The 15,363-nt window shown below is 60.5% G+C and overlaps 2 protein-coding genes and 1 pseudogene across 2 annotated transcripts; 2 read left to right on the forward strand and 1 right to left on the reverse strand.

The window, feature by feature from the left end:
• The first annotated feature begins 2,681 nt into the window (after positions 1-2,681).
• Cdc34 (cell division cycle 34, ubiqiutin conjugating enzyme) lies at positions 2,682-10,541 on the forward strand. Its single transcript, XM_047538134.1, has 5 exons — positions 2,682-3,060; positions 5,154-5,240; positions 5,336-5,433; positions 5,794-5,928; positions 8,549-10,541. Exons 1-5 carry the CDS (start codon positions 2,884-2,886, stop codon positions 8,757-8,759), a joined length of 708 nt encoding a protein of 235 aa, XP_047394090.1. The 5' UTR covers positions 2,682-2,883; the 3' UTR covers positions 8,760-10,541.
• On the reverse strand, positions 6,681-6,781 carry LOC124975387 (uncharacterized; annotated as a pseudogene).
• A 2,451-nt stretch (positions 10,542-12,992) lies between the features above and the next one.
• On the forward strand, positions 12,993-14,918 carry Gzmm (granzyme M). The gene is given in 3 exon segments (XM_053743341.1): positions 12,993-14,110; positions 14,752-14,851; positions 14,854-14,918. Coding segments are annotated over 3 exon segments (489 nt in total). The 5' UTR covers positions 12,993-13,786.
• Positions 14,919-15,363: the final 445 nt, after the last annotated feature.

Below are 15,363 nucleotides of genomic sequence, written 5' to 3' on the forward strand. Positions count from 1 at the left end.
GCACTGGTGAGGGCATCCAAGTGTGAGCTGTCTGAGGACCGGGATGCCCAGAGGCAAGCAGTGGACAGTGCTTGCCAGCCCAGGAGACATGGGCACTGGGCCCTTTCCCTGTGGCCAGGCCAACCTCCTGAGGCCAGCTGCCCTGTCATCCAGCCACCTCTGAGGCATTCTGGTGGCCAGCTGCGGACCTCTCCTGTCCTCAGGAGTCCCCAACCTGGGCTCACAGGCCCCTGGAGCTGACCTCTTCCAGCCCCAGAGCCAAACACCTCCCAGGTGTCTGCATGGGGACAACCTGGGGTCGCCCCAGGCCCACCACATCCTGACAGAACTCCTGGCCAGCCCTCTCACCCCAGGATCGGGCACCAGGTGTGGCTTGATGCCTCCCCCACCACCCCAGCCCCACTGATCAAGCCAGTGCCCCTGGCCTCAGGGGCCTGTGACTGGCGTTGGGGCAGGTGTGTGGTCCTCTGGGAACACCACGTCACTAGGAAGTTTCACTGAGAGTCAACACCTCGGCCTGGGCAACACAGGCTTCCAGACCCTCAGGCTCTTCCTCACCACAGCCAGTTCACTCCAGGGTTACCTGTCAGGAGGCGCCTCCCTCAGCCCCAGCCGCTCTCCCATGCTGCCCCTGTGTGTGTGCGTGGTGTTGAACCCAGGGTCTTAGGAAAAGTGCCCATGGTGTCAGTGCCCACAGGCTAGGGACCGACTGCCTGGGCCAGGTGTGGGCAGCATCCAGGCCAGGGAGGTAGGTGTGAGTGCTGCCTCTGAGCCATGTCCCCAGGCTGGCCTGGAGCTTGCCACCCTCCTCAGGGCCAAAGGTGACGTGTGGCCGCTGTGCACAGCCCTGCTTTCATGCTTGCTCACACCCTTGTCCAGGTCCCTGAGGCCGCGATCCTCTTGCTTCATTCACTGCTGTGTCCCCAGCATCCAGGTTTTCCACATAGAAGCAAAGGGAGGAGTTAGGAAGTGAGTTAGATCACCACAGACCCTGGCCCTCCTGCCTCCTCTCCTGAGAACCCTGTGGTGACCAGGGTGACCCAGCTCTGAGCCCACCTCAGAGCCCCTTTTGACCCAAGGTGGCAGATCCAGGAGCACCAACAGAGTTCTCAGCACCATCCCTCTGTCCATGGCTCAGGTTCCCTGAGGCTGACCTTGTCCACAGGCCACATGGTGACAAGCCCTCCAGTCAGCCACCTCAGCTCTGTGCTCCCAAGGTAAGTCCCAAAACAGCATCTCATCAGATGCCGAGCCAGTCCCTGCAGCTGGAGCTTGGGTCAGTTCAAACCTTCCAGCGGGGACCCCAAGGGAAACGAGTGCTGAGACAGAAGCGCGCCAGCAAAACCCCAGACGCCCCCCACTCCAGGGGGTTGCAGGGCTGGCAGCAGGCTTCCTAGGGGTCCCGTGCCCACCACGGCTTCCTGGGCATGAGGGCGCAGGGAGACTCGGACAACTGTCACTTTCTGATGAGCTGCCTCACGTCAGCTCTGACAGCAAGGACAGCCCACCACGGAGAAGAGGTTCCATGAGCACTCCAAACCCGAGGTGGGGCACACCAGGAGAGCAGCACTGACTAGACACCCCACCCGAGTCCCCAGGGCCTGAGAGGAGGGCTGTGGGCGGCTATGGGCAGCACGTGGAGTGGCCACTGGCCCAGGGCTTTCTTGGACTTCTCTGCCTACCCCACCTCTGATGTTCTCCTTTCCCCAGAGATGTCCTCACACCTGTCCCCAGCTAGGATGCCAGCCTCAGAGGTCAGGGCTGGACATGAGCGAACCGCCCCCTACCCAGCCTGAGGCAGGGCCACAGCTGCCTGATGCCCAGCCCTTCTGCCAGCCAGGTCACGACAGGCCTCGGGCAGCAGCCCAGGGTCAGGGGTCAGCTGGCCTCGAGCCCGTTTGCCCCACCTCAGGGTCTTTGCAAGACTGTCTGTCCTCCCTCATGTCCACTTCCTCCAGGCACCTCCTCACTGCCTCCGGTCTGCTCACACGAGGCTCAGGTGGACTCAAAGAGGGCCCACCCAGTCATGGTCCAAGCTCCACCAGCTTGGGTGGAGGCCCAGGCGCTGTCAAGGTGGGGGTGTCGGGGGAGCCCTGGCTCCGGGGGGCTTTTAAGAGAGACCCTCGAAGTTGGGGATCAGGGTGGGGAGCTCAGACTCCATTGAGACGGTGCGAGGAGGCCAGGCTCCATCACGGTGGGGGACCCGAGTCCACCAGGTGGGGCCCACCAAAGCTGCCAAAAGGATGCCGAATGGGCAGGGGGTCCAGAATTCCCGGCCGGCTCGGCAGGAAGCTCGCGGACCGCCCGCCCTCTCCGCGCACCCCGCCTCCTCCGGCCCCGAAAAGCAGGAGGGGCGCCCCCGCCCACGGCCCCACCCCCGCCAGGACGTCACAAAAAAGGACCCCAGAGCCGCGGCGGCAGCGCCGGAGGGCGCAGCCCAGCGCGGCCCGCCTCCCGCGCACAGGCGTCCGCGGAGCTCGGAGGTGGCGCGGCTCTGCTCTGGGCGGCAGCGCGAGCGCCTGCGCGGCGGGCGGCGGACTGCGCTTCCCGGCGTGCCCCGCGGGCCGGCGGCGGACTGCGCTTCCCGGCGTGCCCCGCGGGCGGGCGCGCAGGCGCAGTCGGGGCCCGGCAGCGGCGCGCAGGCGCGGCGGGCGGGGCGCGCGGGTCGGGCCGAGGAGGGCGGCGGCGGCGGCGGCGCTGGTGGAGCGCTCGGGGGCCACGGGCGGCGGCGGCGGCGGCGGCGGCGGCGGCGGCGGCGGCGTAGCGGAGGAAGGCGGCGGCTCCCCCCCGGCCGGCGCGCGGCCCGGCCCGTCCCGTGAACTCGCGGCGGCCCCGCGGCCCGGCGCGCCCCCGGCCCCGGGACCCTCCGCCGCCGCCGCCGCCATGGCCCGGCCGCTAGTGCCCAGCTCGCAGAAGGCGCTGCTGCTGGAGCTCAAGGGGCTGCAGGAGGAGCCGGTGGAGGGCTTCCGGGTGACGCTGGTGGACGAGGGCGACCTGTACAACTGGGAGGTGGCCATCTTCGGGCCGCCCAACACCTACTACGAGGGCGGCTACTTCAAGGTGAGCGGGCGCTGGCCCGCGGCGCCCGCCTGCTTTATGTAACCGGGTCTCCGGGGAAGCCGCGGGCGGGTCGGCCGAGCGGGCGGCTTCTGGGTCCCAGTTCTGCTTTCCGGGCATTTTTTTTGCCCGCTGGTGGCTTAGGGATGAGCGGGTCCTTGGTGGTTTTGCTGTTGGGGGCAGGGAGCCGAGGACTGTCCCCCGGACTTGCCTTGTGTGACAAAGAACGCGGGCCAAAGTCAGGGCAGTTTTCTCGACCTAACTGGTCTGAGCCTAGTCGCTGCTTCGGATTCCTCTCGGGGTCACAGGATCTCGTTCTGGAGCCAGAGGAGCCAGACTGGGGTCCCCTACCCTTGGTGGGGGGACAGATGGGAGCAGAAACCCGGAGTGGTGGTGCACACCTGTCATCCCAGCAACTCAGGATGGAGGCTGAGGCGGGAGGATGGCAAGTTGAAGACCAGCCCAGGAAGCTTAGCAAGACCGTTTCAGAATAAAATACCATAAAGAGCTGGGGAGGTAGTTCTGTGGTGGAGTGCTTGCCCTCGTTTTCTCAGGGTCGTGGTTGCTGAGTGAAGCCAAGACCGGTCTGTTTTACTGTGGGCTGTGTTTTAACCACGCCTGCCCGGTGACTGTGAAGGCAGCAGCCTCATCTCCTGGGGGCAGTTCCTAAGTCGGGGTTCCAGGTCTTAGAGCAGACAGGTTGGGGGACAGGTGTGGATGTTCCTGCGTCCCCACCCAGGGACCGGTCTAGTCTGAGAATTCTCCAAGGGTACCTCATACGACTGACAGCATTCCCAGCTCTTTTTATCTGCTAGAAGAAACAGCTGACTGGGAGGCTGGGCTAACACCCCTGCCTTGGGGCCTAGCCAGCCCTCTATGCAAGGCTGCAGCAGTCAGGAAGGAGAGATCTTGAGTCTCTAGTGCTGCCCACCAACTGACGCAGGGCATTGTGGATAGAACCTCCTAGGCTGGCATTGGTAGGATAATCGTGTTTGCCACAGGCTTGCCTTCAGGACCCAGGTTGACTCTGCCACCCACCAGGACTCCCCCATCTTGGGCGTGGTTGGCTGGGCTGTGGGCAAAGACTAGTAAAGGGCATGTGGAAGTAGGGGATTTGTGAAGTGCCCAAGGCCACCATTGCCTCCTAGTCACTTGCTGTGGGGCTTTCCTCTCAGGCAGCCCACCTCACCCTGTTCTCTGGGTTATGCAAGCTTGCCACAGTCAGTACCCTAGCAAGGGGGAGCCCTGAGACGCTCCTGACTCCCTTGCTCTGCTGTGCCCTCAGGCAAGGTGCTCTCCTATGAGCCTTGTTTGCCTAGTGGTAAAAGGTATCTCTAGAGATGCTCAAAACAAGAGGGGCAGGGAATTAGCAGGGTGAGCCTCAGAATCCAGGCTTAGAAACACAGCACAAGGCTGGGGTACCTTGAAGTCTTGAGGAACTGCAAGGCAGTTCTCAGATCCATGTTCTAAGGTCACTTGGTCTCAGCATGTTCCCCCTGGACATGGAGGCTTCCCTCTCCACAGACTGGAGGCCTGGCCTCCACCCGTTGGAGCTCAGAGCACCTCCAGGACCTGACCCAGATGCTGGGCTCTCCAAGCAAACAGCAGGGATTCCTTGGTTTCCAGCAGGAACTCCAGGGATTCCTTGGCAGGAGCAGTGTCAGGGCCTTGGCCACAGGTGAACAGCTCTGGCACCGGGGCTGGTGGCTCAGACCCACCCCTTGTGGCCAGCCTTGGCTTGGGTAGCCCTCAGAGAGGCACTGAGGTCCCAGTTCTGCTCCCTGAGGACAGAGGTGCCATGCTGGGCTTGGGCCCCGTGTCTCCAGGTATCTGGCACCACTGCCAGCCTTTGTGGGGCTGGCACCAGACCAGGCAGCTCCAGAAAGGCTCAAGGCAGCCTGTTGTGGACATGGCCTTTGGCTTGACCCCTGACCAGCGGGGAGAATGGGCAGCAAGCCCTGTTCCTTCTTGGCCCAGATAGTCCCTTGTCCTTCGTGGGATGCACTCCCCTGACACCCAGAGAGTGCTTTTAAGATGGAACTCTGCCAGGGGTCCAGGCCCCCACTGAGCCACCCCTGCTGTTCCCACCCCCACAGGCCCGCCTCAAGTTCCCCATCGACTACCCTTACTCTCCGCCAGCCTTTCGGTTCCTGACCAAGATGTGGCACCCAAACATCTACGAGGTGAGCCTCACACGCCTCGCACAGCCTCACGCCTCCTGTGGAAGGGGCAGTGGGAGTCCTGGCCAGGGTTGACCCACTCTCCCTTCCTTGCTCAGACAGGGGACGTGTGCATCTCCATTCTCCACCCACCTGTTGATGACCCCCAGAGTGGGGAGCTACCCTCGGAGCGGTGGAACCCCACACAGAACGTCAGGTGAGGCTAGGCCCACCGTGCAGGTCTGGTCTGACCCTGAGGACACATGGGAAGAGGCGTCTCTGGCACTGTTCTGCCCACCCAAACACCAGACCATGGGGAGATCCCAAGGCATCCTGCTACTCACCTGAGAGCCCCAGCTTGAGGGTGGGCTCCTGGTGCTGTGTGTCCCTGAGGGCAACCCTCAGTCTAGAAGCAGCCCCTGTCCACTCCAGCCCCTGCTGCCCTGCGTGTGCGCAGCTCAGCCAGCACCACAGGGGAATGCTAGGGACTTCTGGGTTGAGGCCTCAGGTACTTTGGACCTGCGGGCGACGGAAGTCTGAGTTCTGCAGCCATCACTCCAGCCCACTTGTCCCCCAGGACCATCCTCCTGAGTGTGATCTCCCTGCTCAACGAGCCCAACACCTTCTCACCAGCCAATGTGGACGCCTCAGTGATGTACAGGAAGTGGAAAGAGAGTAAGGGGAAGGACCGGGAGTACACAGACATCATCCGGTGAGCACGGCCAGGGCCACCCACTCCTGCTAACGGGGCTGACAAGTGCTTCCTGCCTGCTGGAGGCCACCCCCAAGCCCCAGTCGGAAGTGTCCAACCAGTTCAACCCAACTTCTGGCCTCCTCTTTGTTTTCGGAAATATGGTGGGTTTTCTTCCTTCTTTGCGTCACAGAAAAGTGTGGCATGTGAACACGTGTACACTTGTCCCACAGGAGCCCATGGAATGTGCGTGTCTTGCGCACCGTGGCATGGGACATCTCACTTGGAACTCGGCCCTGACATGCCTGGTCCTCCCTGGAGGGGCCTCTGCTGCTGTGGTCCTCATGGGGATCCACCAGGCGAGCCTGGGGTCACATCCTTGCTGAAGGCCATGCAGGCCCACAGCCTGCCTGCGCATCCTGTGCCTATGATCCTAAGGCCTGGAGCTGCGGGCAGGAAGAAAGCCTGCCACACATGGGCCCACAGGGTGTGTCGCAGTGGCCCTGCTTGCTCCGTTTCCTCCAGCCAAGAGGTGGTGCTGCAGGAGAGTAAATTCCTGGGGAGCCGAGGGGGCCGTCCGTGCGTGAGCTCTGGGCCCTCCTCTCCTCTCCTCTGCCTGCGTTCTTACTGTGCGTTGTCACACTCCAGCAGGGTCTCCGTCCTGGGCAGGTGTCCCCAGCTGCCCCCAGCCCAAATGACTCGTTTTTTGATGGACTTAACCTTTACTGTGTTTTTTCCAAATCCCTTGTTTTTTGTTTTTTGTTTTTTTTCTCAAAAACCTGGAGTGCTTCAGGAGTTTGTGTGTCATCCTTGTGCAGGGCTGTGCCAACCTCCTGTTGTTCCAGGATTCCTGTGTGTGCTGCCAAGTGAGCACTCCAAATGCTACCTCAACTTGTTTTTTTAAATAATTGTTTTATTTGTTTTTATGCTGTGCTAAGGATCGAACCCAGGGCCTCGCACATGCTAGGCAAGTGCTCTGCCACTCAACTGTGGCCCAAGCCTGCAGCTCTTTATTTACCTTTGTGTTTTGTGGAGCTGGAGATTGAACTGGGGTCCTCATTTTTGCTGGGAAAATGTTATTTGCTTTTCAATAAAAAAATTATAGGTTGGGCTTGGGTCACAGCTCAGTGGTAGAGCACATGTCTGGCACTTGTGAGGCACTGGGTTCCATCCTCAGCACCACGTAAAAGTAAATAAATAAAATAAAGGTACTGTGTCCATGTGCAACTGAAAATAACGATAGTACAGCTCAGTGCTGCAGCCACGCCTGTAATCCCAGAGACTCCTGAGGCCGAGGCAGGAGGTTCACAAGTTCCAGGCCACTCTTGGCAACTTAGTAAAGCCCTAAGCATTACTAAGGAGAGCCTGCCCCAAAGTGAAATAGAAAAGGCTGGGGGTGCAACCCATGGTGGAGCACCCTGGCTTCTGTCCCCAGTGCCACCAGAACAGAAAGCAAGCTGCATCTTGCGGGACAGGCTCCGTGGTTGGTGTGATTGTGAGGCCCCACTTATATGTGCGGAGACTCCTTGGAGTGGCGTACACCTCCTGTCCCCGCTGCTCGAGTCTGGGTCAGTGAGGCACCGTCTCAAACACACTGAGCTGTGGTGGGCTGGCCCTTGGACCCACTCCTCTGCAGCCGCCTGCTGCCCTTGGCCAGGTGGACCAGCTCATCCACACTGTGCACTTGCGGCTGGTCCCGGGTGGTGTCTCGCACACGTGGAGACAGCGAGGGCTCCTCCTCCCTGTCCCCTTCCTCACATGGTGTGGCCTGTCCTCTTGGCTGCTGTGGCGCTGTGCGTCTGCTCCCTGACCCTTGTGTGTTAGACAGTCATCCTGGGCAGCCATCCCCAAGCCGGGAGGCTGCTGACCTGTGCTGGCAGCCCTGAGAGGCTCCGCCCTTGGAGCGGCACATGCCCTTGGCCAGCTCTCACCTGGCTTTCCCCACCACGTCCCACACAGTCCCAAAGCGTTGATGAAAGCCAGACTGTCTTTGTCCCTCAGAACTGCATGGGTCACTAACACGCCCAAGTGGGGCAGCCGTTGCCACTCTGCTTCTGGCTGCACGCTGTATCTTTTGACCCCAGAGAAGCCTGTGTCCTGCTGGGCTCTGCAGGGCCAGCAGGACAGCCCTGGCTAGGGTGGGGAAGGCCCAGAGCAGCTGGCACAGTGCCCTCCCGCCCCACTTTGTGCTGCCTGAGGGCTGCGGGTGTTGTGAGTGGAGCTCTGGTGCCACGGGAGAGGCCTGGAGCCAGGTGAGCCTCTGCCCTGACGTGCGGCCCAGGTGGCCAGGGCTGGGCTGAGCTCCGCACCCAGAAGCAGCCCAGGCACTTCCTGCTGTCCAGGTGCCAGGCCCCACAGCTGGCACTGCGGCAGTGCGCCTGCCTGGCTCCCACCTTGGGGTTGGGTGGGTCAGTGGTGTGCCGTGCAGGGTGTGGCCTGGCAGGAGCAGCGCACAGAGCCGAGGCTGGCCACCAAGCTGCCCCACGCGTGTGGCTCCGGGCGGCCCCTGACGCCAGCTCCTGCAGGCCGGGGCTACGTGCTGCACCCTGGCATCCCTGGGTGCCTCCTGCTGGCTTCCTCCCATGGGCTTTGGGAGGTAGGCTGGGTTCAGAGCAGCCCCTCACCTGTCCTGTCCCCCCAGGAAGCAGGTCCTGGGGACCAAGGTGGACGCAGAGCGCGATGGCGTGAAGGTGCCCACCACTCTGGCTGAGTACTGCGTGAAGACCAAGGCGCCGGTGCCCGAGGAGGGCGCGGACCTGTTCTACGAGGACTACTACGAGGACGGGGAGGTGGAAGAGGCTGACAGCTGCTTCGGGGACGATGAGGACGACTCGTGCGCCGAGGAGTCCTGACACCTCGTCCAGCGAATAAACTGAGATTTTACCTCACGGGACGACCGCTGGCTCTCTAGACGCAGGCTACCTCACGGCACGTCGCTCCCTCCTCGGGTCCTTGCGTTTAGGTTCCTTCCTTCCCTGTGTGGTTCTGGGTTCTCCTTGCTTCAGAGAAGAGCAGCCCGGCTTCGGCTTGCAGCCCTGGCTCCTGGGATGGCGGAGCCCAGCAGAGCCTGGCCGCCAGGGACCTGTGGGCGGGCCCCGCCCAGCAGCTTCGAGGCAGGAGCACAGACCTGGGGTCCCAGCTCCAGAGTGGATAGACTGCTTCGAGGCCACCTCCTCTCTGCTGTGGCTTGTTTGAAATCTAAATAAAACTGCCGATGAGAAGGCAGACCACCCCTCCTGTGGGGAGGCAGCAGGGCCAAGGTCATCACATGCTGGTCCCTTGTCCCTTCACGGTGGCCAGGGTGGGGGTTGGGCAGAGTTGCATTCCTGGGCTTGATGGTCACCTCTCCACCCTAGAGAATGGAGTGGTCAGGAGACCCCCCGGTGGCATCTGGGGAAGAGGACACATCCACCAAATCCGGTTTCCTATGCATTTGTGAAGCAGCCCTTCCCAGATGCTGAGGGCCCCAGGTGGATTCTGTGCTTCCCAGGGCCCTTGCCCCAAGGGTGCCTCTCATCCTGGTGGCGGGACACTGCTGGCCTGTTTCTGTGCAGCTGAGAGCCCCAGAAAGGCTGGATTCAGCAGTTAACTTGCTGGCTGTGGAACTCCTTGGATGCCCAAGGTCAAGGGCATATACCTAGACCTGAGTGGCCTACGCTGGTTCCTCCCCAGGAGGGGCCCACCGAAGAGGACACAGGTGGGCTGGCCTCAGACCACACTGCTGGTGGGCCCAGCTTTGCCGGTTGACCCCACAGCTCTTGTTTGGACAGGTTTTATCTGGAGCAGTGCTGGGAGTGATCCAGGGCCTTGTGTCTGCCTGGAGTGCTCTCCTGGGTTCAGTCCCTAGTGCTGCACAGAAGGCAGGGGGCGGGGGTGGTCTCAGAATGGCCCAGGCTGGCCTCAAACTTAAAATTCTCCCACCTCAGCCTCCTGAGTCTCTGGGATGAGGACTGGCCACCATGCCCAGGGAGTTTCCTACATCTAAAACTTGCTGTTTTTGTCTTTGTTTTTCTTTGGTGCTGGGCCTTGAATTGGGGCACTTTGCCACGAAGCTAAATCCCCAGCACTGTTGTTTAAATAGGGTCTCACCACGTTGCTGGGCTGGTCTTGAACTTGCAGTGCTCAAGCCTCCAAGTTGCTGGGACAACAGGCGTGCACCAGGCCCTGCTGTTGACTTAAACCTGGTGGGGTTCTGCCCAGCCATCTTCCCTCTGGCTTTCCTTGACCCTGGAAGGCCAGCCGCACAAGCAGCCAGGCACAGCCCCCACTGCCTCCCCTCGCCTGCTGCCCCCACCACTGAGCCAGTCACATAAAGATGAATCAAACAGGAAGGAGCAGAGTGGCAATGGGACAGGAGGACGGTTAGGGTTTGGGAGGTGAGAAGCCCTGGGGGCAGGGGGGCAGCAGGCTGTGGACAGTGCTTTGCCTCCGGGCTTTCCTTGTCAAAGCTGACAGGAGAGGGAGAGGCCTCCAGGTGTGGCCCGGAGGGTGCTCTTTGCCTTAGCTGCACAATCTGCCTCATCTGTCTCCAGCACAGAGTAAGAGAGTCACTGAAGCCTAACAGTGTGTATGAGGCGGGACTGAGCATGGCGTATTAAATGATGATAAGGAACTTGGTTAATTTTTCGAGCGTGATTGTAGTTACGTGGTTTTGTCCTGAGAGTCCTGTGTGAGCAAGCCAGCTGAACATGGACTGTGCTGTGTGCGAGGGTCCCACAGGAAGAGGGGCCTGGGCAGGAGTCCCCCAGCACGGAGGCCTGCCGTCCCCACTACTGGTGCTGGTGTCATGGGCAGGTGAGATGGGGAGACACCCAGCACACTGGCACCCTGGGGGGTGCAGGAGATTGGAAAGAGTTGTGTTTCCAGATGGGAAGCCAAGGCATGGCGCGTTGAAGGTCAGTGGGCAGCTCAGCAACTTGGTGGACCCTATCTCAGAACGGGCCAGGTGTGGCTTGTGGTGGAGCTCTCACCTAGCATTCTTGAGGCCCGGGTAACATCCCCTGCACTAAAAGATAAAAGGAGAAAGAAAACATGGTGCCTCAAAAAGACAGGCAGCAGCACATCCTGACTTGGAAGAGTAAATCTGGGGGGAGTCAAAAGCAGAGCAGACCGGGAAGCCGTGTTTGGGAGCTCCTTCTCCGACAATATGTAAAATATGCACTCCCTGCAAGGGGCTCCCAAAGGCCTGGGTGGGGTCTCACTTTTGGTGGGGCAGCAGAGCTCTGGGTGGTGAGAGGGCTGGCCCCCAGGTGGGCAGGCTGCACCCCTGCAGAGCTGCTGCGGAGAGGCTCTGGGCAGTTTTGGTGGCCTCTCCCCCGGGTCTGCTGCAGGGGGGCCCAGAGCTCCCCAGGGGTGCACTGCCCCAGTGGTGTGCCTAAACCTGGGCAGTAGACGGCACCCTCCACCCCTCGCTGCTGCTCCAGTATATTTTGTAGACCTCCAGGACAGCTGGTCTCAGCTGTAGCTGATCAGCTCTTGCTCAGGGCTTGCCGCTGCCCCAGTGTGTCCTTCACAGCAGAGGAGATCAGGGCCTCTCGCCTCCCCTGGATCTGGGTGACCTGCACACTGTCCCTGCAGTCCCTCCACAGGGGCCCTGCTTCCTCCTGGCTCAGGCTGTGTGGGGCAGAAATGCACCAAACCCTGTGTTCTCGCCTGCAGGTGGCAGGGTTGTGTTTCTGCTTGGCCATTTGGTGATGGGCTCCCACTAGCTTTCTCCATGGTGAGGACCACGTCTTCACTGTCTCGAGGAGGCTGAGCCCTGAGTGCTGCAGGCCACCTGTCAGGGAGATACAGGCTATCCCCTCCCAGCAGGCCCAGGAGGCAGGAGCTGCTGACACCCATCTCTGCAGTGCAGGAGGCAGGCTCAGGATGAAGCAGCCACCCAGGACTGCTCATCAGTAGGGCACAGCTGCTGCAACCCAGTTTCCACACCAAAGGCTGGGCCAGCACCTGGTGCCTCCAGGGTGAGGTGGAGTGGGGTGGGTGGTACATGTTTCAAAATCCTGGATGACTGGATGAGAGTGGCTCTTGGATGAACTGGGGACTTACCAGATGGGTAGACACAGGGATCCATTCATCCAGCACCCATCCATCCTTCTATCAATCATCTGCCCTCATGCATCTGTTCATCCACCATCCATCATCCCTCCATCCACTATCCACCATCCATCCACCCATCCATCATTCCTCCGTCCACCATCCATCCACACCATTATCCACCCGCCATCCACCATTCACCCTTCCGTCCATCCATCCTTTATCCATCTATCATCCATGATCCATCCATCCATCCATCATCCATCATCTCTCCATCCACCATACATCCATCATCCATACATCCTTTATTCATCCACCATCCATCATCCATCCACCATCCACAATCCACCACCCATCATCCATCCATCATCCATCACCCACCCACCCACACCTCTCTGCATGTTTGTTGAGTGTGTACTGCTCTAGGCCTGTTGGAAACAGGATGGACCTGGGACCTACTCTCATGTTGCTTCTAGACTGTAGGGGACAAGGGGCTATTATGACCTTTCCTGTGTGACACAGTGTCTGGGAAGGAAGAGAACTGATATGGGGTGGAGGGTGGCACTTGGTGGTCGGAAACCCCCATGAGAAGGTTGAGAGGTAAGGAGGTCAGACCTAGGGAAATGCAGGAACAAGGTCCTGGTGGGAGAAGGAGGCCTTGGGAGCAGCTGGACCTCAGTGGCCCCTGGGATGGGGCTACATGGGCCTCATGGGTCATGAGAAGTTTGAATTTTAGAGCATGAAAGGGAAACAAGATTTTCTTTTTTCTTTTTCTTTTTCTCTCCAAAGTACTGGGATTGGATCCCGGGGTGCTCTAGTACTGAGCATTTTTTATTTTGAGATAGGGTCTTGCTCAGCTGCTGAGGCTAGCCTCAAACTAACCATCCTCCAACCTCAGCCTCCAGAGTTACTGGGATTACAGGTGTACTCCACCACACCTGGCAGAGGGTCACAAAGCCATGGGATCTGGGCAATGGAGTCTGGGATGGGGAATGGTGGGTCAGGGCAACCCCTGTGTGTGCTACTGGGAGTTTCAAGGGACACTGGGACTTTATTAGATGTTAAATTGGGGGTCTGAGGCCTCCAAGCTTGGGGTGGAGCGGGGCACACTAGCCTTAACCTGACCCTATCTGTTCTCTCCACATAGGAATGTGTTTGCCACCTAGGCCACAAGGATAGAGCTGACCTGCCTGCCTGGTGGCAAATCACAAGAAACTGATCCCTGATGCCATTGAGAGGTCACTGGTGCTGCCCTGCCTCTGGGTTGGTCAGTAATAAACCCCCCCAAACCCAAACTGAAGCAGAAAAGGGGATCTGGTGGCTCAGGTAACTGACAAGTCTGTGAGGAGGTTTAGCTTCAGGCGTGGCTCAGCCCAGGTGCAGCCTGATCCAGCTGCTCACAGGAGCCTTTCCCACTGGCTGCATTCTTTCATGCAGCAGCAAGGATGCACCCACGAGTCCTGCAGAGGGAGCTTCTCTATAGTTTAGGCAGAGCTATGAGGGTTGGCACATATGGACCTTGGAACAAATAACTAGAGATGCAGCCGGGCGAGGGAGTCCCAGGGTGGTCTGCGGGCCGGAGGCTGGTGCTCTCTGGATGCACAGGCCTGGAAGTGGAGGAAGGCTTCCCGCATGCTGTGAAGACAGGAAGGACCCACGCAGGACCAGCTGGGATGGATCAGGTGGCCTGTCGTCCACCCCTTGGTTCCTGCTGCTGTCAGGAGGAAACCAGGGAGGGTGGTGCCGGGGTTGCAGGATCTCCGTGGCCCACACCTCACCTTCCACTCAAGGCTGCCATCCAGCACCCGCCTGAGTGCTGGCTCCCCGGCTGGAGAATGACCTCATGCTGCGTAAGGTGCTGGGGTGGCGGGCCTGGCACCCACAGCTACCTCCTCTGCCTGCCACCCCTCTCACCTGCTCCTTTTCCCCACAACTGGACAGGAAGGTGAGGCCCAGCAGGATTGTCTAGCCCCTGACCTTGCCCAGAGGGCTCCAGGCAGTGAGGGAAGGAGCCTGGTGCAGTGCAGCCAACTGGGGGCTGACCCACCAGGGCAGGCACCTGACCCACAGGCTGGACACCCAGATGGGCAACAACGGCTGCTTCTGGCAGGGCAGCACCACCCCCCACATGCTCTGCCTGGCGGCTAGCTCTCATAACCAACCCCCTGCAAGGTGACCGTGCAGTGGGCCGGGGCAGCCCAGCCTGCAAGCAGGCCCCCACAGGCTTCTGACTGCACCCACCTCAGCCTCCGGCCAGGTCACAGCACAGGTCACAGCACAGCTGGCCCTGGCATATTCTTTGGGACCCTGGAGGTGGGACCAGCATTGATCCTGTTTCTCAGATGCAGAAACTGAGACCCAGCCGGGCACGGTAGCACATGCCTGTAATCCCAATGGCTCAGGCGACTGATGCAGGAGGATTTCGAGTTCAAAGCCAGCAACTTAGCAAGGTCCCAAGCAACTCCCTGAGACCCTGTCTCTAAATAAAATACAAAAACACCTGGGGATGCGGCTCAGTGAGTGAGTGCCCCTAGGTTCAATCCCCAGTACCAAAAAGAAAAAGAAACTAAGACCCAGAGGGGTTAAGTGAGCTGCCTGAGAAGGTCACACAATGGGGAGCCACAGAGTTGTGGTTGGAACTTGTACCCGAGGGGACCAGGACACGAGCCAGGGCATGTACAAGGTCCTGGGGCAGGAAGGAAGGGAGAAGAATGCTCCTGGCTTGGCTCAAGCCCCACTGGACCCTGCTCCCCATCAGGGGTGCCAGAACTGACCCGGGCTCTGTCACCTCCGGCAGGGTGACCACAGTGGCCCCTGGTATGCAGTCAAGGCCGGGTGGATGGACTCCTGTCCTTCAGCTCCAAGACCTGCATGGACATCTTCAAGTCTCCTGTGGCCACTGCTGTGGCCCTGTGTCCTGGATCAGGAGAACCATTGACTGCTGGCCATCCTGGCCTGTCTGGCACTCCAGCTGACCAGACCCCTCCCTGGCAGGCCTTTGCCTTAGGGTTCAGGGAGGGACATAGGTGGGTGGAGACTGGCATGTCTGAGGGACCTATTAATGGTGGTGAAGAGCCCAGCTGAACTGGGTGTGCCAAGTGCAGGAACCACACCTGCCACCCCAGCACCTCGGGAGGTTGAGGTGGTAGGACGGGAATTCAAGGGAGCTGCAGGGGTGCAGCCCGGAGGTCGAGCCCCTCCCTGCATGTGGGCCCAGGTGCACCCCAGCAGCAGGCAGTGCCTGGAGCCGGCCCCCCTGGGCCATGGCAGTGGCCCGAGGAAGGGAGGAGCACCTCCCAGGCCTCTCCCAGGAGGGTGGGGGCATGGGTGCTGGCAGGGGGCAGCATGGACCTGCCAGCACGCATGCGTGTGCTGGGCATGCCAGCCGGGTGGGGAGTCTGGACAGTGTGTCCCCAAGTT

Source organism: Sciurus carolinensis, unplaced genomic scaffold (assembly GCF_902686445.1).
Source record: "Sciurus carolinensis unplaced genomic scaffold, mSciCar1.2, whole genome shotgun sequence".
NCBI lineage: Eukaryota > Metazoa > Chordata > Mammalia > Rodentia > Sciuridae > Sciurus > Sciurus carolinensis.

What these genes read in the sequence shown, in the direction of transcription:
- Cdc34 (XM_047538134.1), top strand. Translation starts at nt 2,884, where the DNA reads ATGGCCCGGCCGCTAGTGCCCAGCTCGCAGAAGGCGCTGCTGCTGGAG. An exon ending in GGCACCCAAACATCTACGAG is followed by an intron (nt 5,241 to 5,335) that starts GTGAGCCTCACA and finishes TTCCTTGCTCAG; the next exon opens with ACAGGGGACGTGTGCATCTC. An exon ending in AACCCCACACAGAACGTCAG is followed by an intron (nt 5,434 to 5,793) that starts GTGAGGCTAGGC and finishes CTTGTCCCCCAG; the next exon opens with GACCATCCTCCTGAGTGTGA.